The sequence below is a fragment of the Opisthocomus hoazin genome, chromosome 14 (genome assembly GCF_030867145.1).
Source record: "Opisthocomus hoazin isolate bOpiHoa1 chromosome 14, bOpiHoa1.hap1, whole genome shotgun sequence".
Classification (NCBI taxonomy): domain Eukaryota; kingdom Metazoa; phylum Chordata; class Aves; order Opisthocomiformes; family Opisthocomidae; genus Opisthocomus; species Opisthocomus hoazin.
This window is the reverse complement of record NC_134427.1, coordinates 11,006,822-11,016,233: the sequence shown is the minus strand read 5'-3', so window position 1 is coordinate 11,016,233 and position 9,412 is coordinate 11,006,822. Positions and strand designations below refer to the sequence as shown.

Below are 9,412 nucleotides of genomic sequence, written 5' to 3'. Positions count from 1 at the left end.
AAACACCTTTGAACCCGTAAAAAGCCAGGCCTCAAATGCCACAGAAAAGTCTTCTGGAGTCACGGTTTGGGAGAGGTATGCTGCATCCCATCAGTGCAGGGACTGTAAGCGATGCCATGGAGCCGAAGGTAGCCATTGCTGCCTGTAGCATCTCCTTGGTGCCTGTGGGGCTGGCTTTAATTATTGCTTTCTGTTCTGACTTGCACAAATACATAAACAGGTAAAGGTCTCACACTGCACCAGATGAGAAGGTCATTTGCCCTGTAAGTGTAGCAGGTAATTACATACAGCCGTAGAGGGCAGCAGGTATTAAATGTGTTTTTGCCCACAGCCAGAATTGTTTGAATTTTTTCCTTGGAGATGCTCAGTTTGATTTCTTTTATGTTGCAGACTTTACTAAGGCGTGCAGATCAGTTACAGACTGCTAATAGTACTTCTTGCCTCTTCTCTGCACATTTTTGCATTGTACATTTAGTCCAGGGTTAGTGTTTACCAGAAGTTTTAAGCAGGACAAGAATTCCTCTCCTAGTTGATTCAGACCTTAATTAGCTGGATTTCCAGTGACCATTCCCAAGAGGTGGCTTGTGTGGAAGCACTCTGCTTTGCAGGTGTCTGTGCACTGGGTTAGCTAGTGTAGATGCAGGCTGATGGGACAGAAATCTTTTTAAGACAGCAACAGCTGACCTGGAAAAAAAACAACAACAAACCCCCAGTGCTGCTCATTCCTCCCCCAGTCTTCTCTTTTCGTTGATCCCTGTTTTGTTGCAGCACTGTTTCGGCTTGGAGAGCCTGGGTGCTCATCCTGAGGGTGGCACTGCGGCAGCAGTTTCTGATTTACACGGCATTGTGGAAGCTACAGGGTGTGCTGGACACTTGCGCTGTAGCTGCAGAGCTCCTCCTTGCTTCTGAGAACACAAATGTATCCTCTGGGGCAGTAGTTCACAAATTCCCCCCCTTTCTCCAGCCTGTACTTAATGCCCTGTCTTTTTCCCTCATCTCATGATTTCTTAACTGTTTAGGGAGCACCCACAGTCTTGAGGCACAAGGGAAATGCAATGTGACTTGGAGAGTGGGTCCAGGGAGAGGGTGGCTTTACCACCGAGCCACTAGGAATGTGGCTGCAGGGAAAAAGAAGCCCTTGCTGAGAAGAGGCTGGGTGCGGGGCAGAGATGGAGCCATAGCTGCTGAGCCCTGGAGCCCTTAGGCCACGGCTTACCCAGAGGTGCCTGTGGTAGGAGCGCTGGCTCTCCAGCCGCTTGCCACTCGGGGCGAGCCTCGGGCTGCCTCCCGCCGCACGGCTGGAGAAGACCTTTGCTGTTGTTAATATCACATCTGCACTGAGCATTCTGGAGCAGCAGGAAGGAAGAGGGGCTGGTCTGGCCACTTAGAATTGAAGTGAGCACAGAAATCAACGTAATTGGAAGAGGGCTGAAGCTCATTAGAGGACTGGGGGGAAGCTTTCGTCAAGTCGTGCGCTGGAACTAAGGGAGGAAATACCACAGACACCCCTCTGGTGAGCCAAGTGTGGCCCCAGCAAGATACTGCTAGTCCCACAGTACTTCTGGCTGCTTGCACCATTAACAGGTGCTGCACTGACTCACCCAAACAACATAATCTTCTTCCTTAGGGTTAAAAAAACACCTAAAGCAAAACAACATGACCCTCGTTTTGGACGCAAGGGATATAAATAAATCCTAAAGGTCAGGGGTACCTAATGATTCTTCAAGGACAGAAATACCTTTAACATCATGATACCTTTACCTGCTTCACAGGAGATGCTTTAGTGCCGTGAATCCTGCTGTGACAGCCTGAGAAAAGCAGAGATAGCAGTCCTTGAAAGTTACGATAGCAAGCACCAGAAGCAAGAAGAGCCACATCCAAGAGAGCTGTCCAGGTGCCTGCATCTGAGGCACCAACAGAGAAAATTTTTGAGAAAACTATGATTAAATTCCTTTAAAACCCCTCTTCAGCAGCCACACAGATCCTGTGCTCCTCTGCTTGACAAGGTCCAAGACAGCTAATTAACCAGAGCTGCAGACAGAAGCACTGACATGTTTCTCTACAGCACAAGCAGCTTATGGTCTAATATTCTAGAAGTCTCTTACAGCAGATTAGTTTCATGCCTGCTGCAGGCATCTGTAGCAGGACATCTTGGGAGAGAAAAGAACACCCCCACCCCCCATTTTGCAATGAGACAGAACCATTAACAGGATCATGCTTTGCTATTGTCTGGTCCAGGACTTTGCTAAGGTCCTGGCAGGCAATTTGTCCTTAGCCAGTGAAATAGCTCATTACAAAGCTTCAAAGGAGCAGGTTCTTCTCTCCGTGTCACCCCCCACTCTCTTAGCACGCAGTTTACTCTTGCACTGGTTGTCTCCACATTACAGGAATAGCATGATGTATTTGAAAACATAATCCTCTCCCCTCTGTAACCTCAGCGTTTCACCGGCAGAGCAGTTGAAGACGACACATCAGCTCCGGACGCAGCATGAATTGTCTTGGGAGGAGTGCCTGCAGGGCCCCGTACTGCTGACTCAGCGCTACTGGAACTAACGCAGCAGACTGGACAGTGAAGCCTGGCAGCTACCGGGGCAGCCGCTAACAGACAATGTTCCTGTGATGCTTAAAGTCAACAACTTCATCATTCCAAATCCACCACTACGTAAAGAAACAGTTTGATTTTTTGGGAGTGGTAATGGCAGCATCAGACCTGCTTAGCAACTGTTTAATCTTCCAGCATTTTGTGGACAACCACCACCACAAGACTGTTGACCTGATCAGTTAAAGGAGTTTCTAAACTGTGTTTTATTTGTCCAGTGAGCTTCATAAACTATGAAACTGTCAGCAAACTGTTTGCCTGTGCTTGGTACAACACGCCTGCTCCACACTTCTCTTGTGTGCAGTTTGAAAGGAAAAAAACAAAAAAAAACCCACCTTCAACATTTAAAAACAAAACTCTCTCACCTTTCAGTTCTCTCAGCTAAATGACAAAGCAGATTCAGGCACGAATGTATAATGATACCCCATTAACCACATTTGTCTTCCAGTGAACACTCCTGTTCTCTGCACTTAAAGGTAATAGAAAAAGATACTAGATGTCCTTACAACTTCTTTCTGCTTCTCTCTGATGTCTAAGCAGCATGTTAGACTGTAAAAAGATGTTCTGTATTAGCTGGACTATAATACTTACTTTGCTGTCTTTTTATCTAATACAGGAACAATGAAGTATCAGCATATAAACTCTGTTATTTGATCTGCATTTGCAAAGCAAACTTCCCACAATTCAGGCCATGACCCAAAACACATTTATAGTGCCAAGTCATCAGACCAGAGTTAACCTGTGTTACAACAGCCCAACCAGAAACGCTTTTCAGCAGCCTGGTTATGGCTGTAAATAAGCCCACTTCCTTTTTTTTTGAATTTTTTCTCCCATTTCCTTTTTCTTTTAGACAAGTTCTTGGTGACTACTTTATACTAAAAAAAGTTTTGGTTTTTTGGTTGTTTTTTTTTTTTAAGACCACTGTCAACACTTCGGTTTGCCATGGAGAGACCATATGAATAGTTGCTAAGACCAGCGCCAAAAACCCAGATCTGGCACACAATGAAAGACTCTACAAGAAGGTCTCAAAGACAGAGTTCTTTGCAACTCTCTGTTTATTAAAAATATATGTCTCCTTAGAAGAAACACTGGTAACCAACTAATGTTGTCATGATCGATTCGATACTGTCAGCTATGCCATGGAGTACATCATTTTTTTCTCCATGTGACTTGAGAGGGAGACAGGCTATTGGGGGGGAGGGAAGAAAAAAGAAAAAAAGTACAAAAAAACCCAAACAACCCCACAGACAGGAACAGTGTGACTAGCGTCTTAAGGACTTTCGTTTCACTTACTCCACTTCTCCAGGGACTGACATTTATAGCAGCCAGAGCAGGGCCGGTGGGGCAGGGGGCCTGATGCCGAACAGGAATCCATTGCCAAAGTTTGCTCCTTTAGGGTCGGTCCCACTGGAAGCAAAATCCTTCCTGCCCTCGACTATGCCAGCAGCTGCGTCTCCTCTGCGGCACTGCTGTGTCCCAGGAAACTGCTGGTCCCTGCAGGGCTCCTGGTGACGCAGGACGAGTAGAGAGGGCTTCTCACCAGGCAGCACACGCACAGCCTTGTAGCAGTCCTTGTTCACACTGAAAACCACGGCGTGTGCGCGCCGTGCACTGACTGGCACGCTGATAACCGTCACCTTCAGGGAAGGGGACCAGCGCCCCACACGTTCACTTATCCCTACAAGGACAGGAGGCAGAATGGCCAAGACTTACCTGTTTGTGCTCCTGTGGTGCCCTCCTTTGCTCTGGTGCTTGGCACCGTGTCTGAGAAACAGCATTTGCCGGTTCTTTGTAAGGTGGGAGCACTCTTCTGCGTGTGCCATGAGTACCCAGCAACATAGCTCCTTTCCAAAGGCTGTGCGAGTCCCCCCCAGCTTCACACAAGGCTCTGTTCCCATCACAGAGCCCCAGTCAAGTGTGGAAGTCAAAGTGTCCTCAAAGACAGACATTTCTCAGCTTAGGGCCAACTGTCTTAGCACCAATGGTTGCCTCGCCTGAAAAAACCCCAGTGCATAGCAGATGGGTGCAGCTCCGCACCCCCCTGCCCCACCGACCTGCGAGCACGGGGCACCCAATTCGGTTTTCTAAGGTGACCCTGAGAGAGGGAGCAGAGCCCAATTCCAGAAAGAGGATTTACACAGAGATGTCAGAGACAGAACCAGGTGAGGTGGCTGCCATTCGCCTGCCAAGCCCCAGTGCCCAGAGCAGCAGGCGAGGTCCCTCTGTGCTGGAAGGACAGCCTTTCCACGGGGAAGGCTGCTGCCGCCACCACCTGCATGCAGCAGAGCCGGGAATGGGGCAGGGAGCAGGGGAGGAGGGGGACAGTTTTTCTACTCTATTACTGATTCGGAGAAGTACGAGCGTCCATCCAAGGCACACCTGGGAGCTTTTCCTGCCAGTGGCTAATGCAGAAGGGAATGCCAGCATGCTGCCGCAAGCTAGAATGGGTCATTTCACCTGTGCCCACAGGTACAGGGCCAGCCCAAAGTCCCAGATTTTCCACAGCAACACAGGACAGCGAGTACATTTGTTCCACGTGGCCGGTAGAGTATTTCCTAACTAAAACCGCAGATCTAGATTCTATTTACAATAGAGCCAGCTTAAAAAATAAGTTAAAAAACTGGATTTTATACCCATTCAGTTCATTATTAACAAGAAAAAAATGGAGTAATGAAAAAAAAAGCCAACACAGCAACACAATATGGTTTTGGTTTAAAATTGGCTTAAAAAAATAGAACCAAAAGGAAACCTCTCATGCAAACACATAAGGTGGTGTGTAAAACAATGTGCAATTTAATATGTAGTATCATCCATTCTCTTGCTCTGCAGCCTCCTGCTCAGTCTCTGTCTCCCAGCCTCCCTCAGACGAGCTGCTGCTCCTTGCTGCGTTACTCTGGACCTCTGGCCCCTTCTGCACAGGCAGCGTGCCAGTCTCTGCTCTGCCTCGCAGACCTGGGGCGGCTGGCAGGAGGCTGGCCCCGGCCGGAGACGCTGCCGAAGCACCTGGTACCGTTTTGAGCTCTTCCTGCCCAAGTGGACTCCCTACGCCCAGCGGCTGGGGCAGAGAAACTGAAAGATCCTTGCAATAATACAATACCTTTTGAGAGAGGTCCCTCAGGTTTCCTAGTCCACGTACATATATATATATATATAATATATATATAATATTTCTCTCTATATTATATATAAATTACATATACAGATAAATAAAATGCTTTCTGCTGCCTTTGCGTCGCACTGTTCAGAGCTGCTAGACAGTCACACTTGGAAAAATGCCCCTGGAGCTTCGATACTAGCTCACGTGCTCAGAGTCCATTGTTTCACTCATTTCTTACATTAGTCCTTAGCCGCCTCCTCCCATCTTGATTCTTGGTTTAGTTAATAATAATAATAATAAAAAATGACCTTGAATGGGTTTTCATCTGTCTCTAATGGAGCAGTGGGAAGGTCCATGCAGGAACGGTGGGAACAGTCACGTGATGAATGAGATGAGTTCATCCCAACAAAAGAAACAGGACTAGAAAACTCAATTCTGCGACGATCTAAAAAAGGGGGCAGGAATAGTTTTCACATTGCCCCCTCCTTGGGGCAGAGGGCTTGGGTGGGGTGGGACTTCGGAGATCTTCTGCTCACAGGGAAGCAGGTGGGGGACATCTTCAGAGTTTCTCTGGGGATGGGACCCAGATGTAGTGCCCAGACTGGTCCTCGATGATCTGTTTGATTTTGCTATAAATCTCTTCAAGAGAGTCTCCTTGTACGATGGCTGGAAGAGGAGAGAACAAGCAAGACCTTGAGCATCAGGCAGCACTGCGCCTTCCCTGCCACGAGCTATGGGAAAGGCCTTCACTCTGCACCAAAGGGGCCGGTGGGGCACAGCCAACAGCCAACAAACGAGACAACTCATGTCAAAGGAGCTGCAACAGGCACACGATGACACAGAGGGTTAACCCAGCGTGTCCAAGGGGATTAGCGAGAGCTGATCCCACGCTGGCAGAGCTCCTCGCGCGTGTGAAGTGCTGGCCGGGTTCTCCACAACGGGCTGCTAATCAGCTTTGCAAACCGTGTCACGCCACCGCGCCAAGGCTGCAGGCAGCTGGCCCCGGCACCGTGGCTACCCCACTGCAGCGAACGGGAGGGCTTCACGCCGGTCAGCCGGTGCGCGCCACGCGTGTCCCGAGGTGCCGGAGCTGCCCCTCCCCTCCGGCCGGCTGCCGAGGGCTCCTCGTGCTGGTTGCTTCCGCCAGTGCCGGTGGGAATCGCAGCACGGTCAGGCTGGCAAAGGCCAACTTATGGCTCCCAGCAGCAACTCTCGCCCAAAGACCAGCGGCAGTCTCGCTGCTTAGTACGGACACAACACGAAGCACTTCGTTGTGCCTCCTGCATCAGAGGAGGAGGATGCACACACAGGGCCAAAACCTTTTGGTAGTTCAGCCTGCCCCTGTAGCCCAGCCAGGCCCATCCTCCAGTGCCTCTGCTCCCCCACTAAGTTACTGGCACAGAACTTTCTACAGCAACGGTCTCTCTGCCCACTACCCACTTCTTTCAACAATGGGTTTCAGCCAAGAGCGTTCCTTCCCCAGGTCAACTTCAAACTCCCTGTCTCATCGCATGATGGCACGCCGAGGGTCTGGCAAAACCATGGTGCGTGCTCCCCTTGTGCTCTTCACGGAAGAGCAGCCGACAGCTCCAGAACTGCTGCCTGGAACAGGAGGGCTGGGGAATGCTTTTACCCTGTTTGTACCCACATATTTGCTCAGTTGAGATCCATTTTTGGAAAACGTTCTGCCTGAGATTTTTCCTGGTAGCTATTAGGTAGGTAATACAAGGTTTGGCATGATTATCACTCCTCAACTTCAGATGAAACAGTTACTGCACTGGAGGAAAGATGGAACACCGGTTTCTCCGCCTCTTTGGCTGCCCATGATTTTCCAGAATTAATCATGTTACAAACATCAGTTTCTCCGTGCACAAGGCTGCCTGTGTCATGAGCAGCTCATCTCGGCAGGCACAAAGCGTGAGGCAGCCTCTGCCTGGCTCTTCAGCAAAGACTACGTAGGAAGCCAGCCAAACTTCCAGTCTTTTTCTGGGAGATGTTTTGTAGTAACTCAGGACAGTCTCCACCATTTAGGTCACTAATTTTCAATCTTTCCTCTTTAAAATGACTGCTTTCTCTTGTTTTGAAAACACTCCCCTTTCCCCTGCACACGGAGTTTTACTTCCTGTAGCTTTGTAGCACCCTGAACCTGTGCTGTGCTTCCCCTGCCTGGGGATTTTTTCTTTTTTTATTATTGTTAAAGTTCCTGATAAGCTTTCACAAACTTGGAAAATCCTGCCTGACAACTTGTCTCCTTCTCTGCAGCCAGTTTACTCTTATCCACTGATCTTGGAGCAGTCCCTTTGCAGAGCCCAGCTGGCAAAGTGCCACTTCTTTTTTGCTTTGATAAAGCTGGACATTTTCCCATGACCCTACAGCAAGACAGTGCTGGTAGAGAGGTCCCAGCTGCCAGCCAGAAAAACACAATAAATCAGATACGAGCCTGCTCAGGAAACCCACCTGTAAAATACTCTCCAAACTCTTGCTCGAGTTTCATGGCTTTGTCGAAGACCTTGTTGGCCTGTTCGTACGTCTGTCTCCGGTTCATCTCCCTGCCACGTACAAAAAATAGAAACTTAGCTCTTCTTCTTAGCAATGAACAGAAGCAAAAATAGCCCATGGAGCTGGGGTGCCTGGGAAGCCTCTGCCCACCAGGAATGGAAGCTGTGCAGGACCCAGCTCTCAAAAGCAGGACCCTTCCCCACATGCTCTTTGCTGCCTTGGCACTTCATCTCAACTTCCAACGATTCTCCCCATCGCCACCACCCACACTGCTTTCACTATAGTGCCGAAGTGGACTCAGATCCAGACAATCCTCTCAATTTGCAAGACCACTGCAGAGTCTTCCTGCTGTTCCAGGGCCTGCCACCACCCTCCTTGCCTAGGTTCCCTCACCTTCATAGAACACCCAAATAAGCAATACAACCCCTTCTGGCTTGAGAAGCGGTTTTCCCCAGTCCCCTCGGTGCCAGCAGAGTCTCTTCCGATCTCAGAGTGCATCTCTAGCTACTGAATCCCCTCACAGATAATATTCTCTCCTGCTGCTTGGGAGAGCTGCAAGCTCAGCTCTCGTGTCCTCTCCATCCTGCGCTCCCCAGGGCCAGGAGCAGCAGGATGAGCAGAAGATCCCCCTTAGGCACTCAGAAAACCACTCTCTCTGCCTCCCTGGGCTGTCCTGGCTCAGCCACCACCCGGCTGTGCTCCACCACCACAGGCTGTCAGCAGATCTCCTGGCTGGACTCGGGGCCCAGGTGACATCAGGTGTATTTGGGAACATTTTTAGATTTCCCATGGATAATCCTCTTTGGGGCGAACAAAGGGCTTTAAGCCGGAGCAATCCGTGGAGCCTGGATGCACCATGGAATTAGATGAGGAGCGACACCACAGAGACAGCAACGGGCCCAGCTCCTCCTAACGAGGGACAAGTTCAGCACCAGCAGCAACCTTCGCTGCTTTCTATAAAGGCAGAGGCAGCAGACATACAAACCCCCGACGTGCCAGAGCTGCTTGCCCTGGAAAGGCACAGAACACGGCGTAGCACTTACATGAGAGCTTCAATGGATTTTGGTTTGATGAAAATGGCAATGGGATAAAGTTGTGCTTGCTGCAACCTCTTGATAGCATTGCCAGACACATCCAGGATGCAGTGCTTCCCCTGGAAAGCAGAGAGTCAGGATCAGCCCTACCCATACAGTCCACTCTGTACAGGGAACAGCTTG

The 9,412-nt window shown here is 49.6% G+C and overlaps 1 protein-coding gene across 10 annotated transcripts in view; it reads right to left on the bottom strand.

Moving 5' to 3' along the window:
- Window positions 1-3,636: 3,636 nt before the first annotated feature.
- Window positions 3,637-9,412, bottom strand: part of DLG3 (discs large MAGUK scaffold protein 3) — a 78,045-nt gene continuing 72,269 nt past the window's right edge. For all 10 annotated transcript variants that reach the window (XM_075435289.1, XM_075435290.1, XM_075435291.1 and 7 more), the window contains 3 exons: window positions 9,239-9,348; window positions 8,154-8,245; window positions 3,637-6,362 (listed from right to left, as the gene is read on the bottom strand). In XM_075435289.1, the coding sequence (XP_075291404.1) occupies window positions 6,256-6,362; window positions 8,154-8,245; window positions 9,239-9,348 (309 nt within the window). In that variant the 3' untranslated portion in view covers window positions 3,637-6,255. The remainder of the gene's footprint in view (window positions 6,363-8,153; window positions 8,246-9,238; window positions 9,349-9,412) is intronic.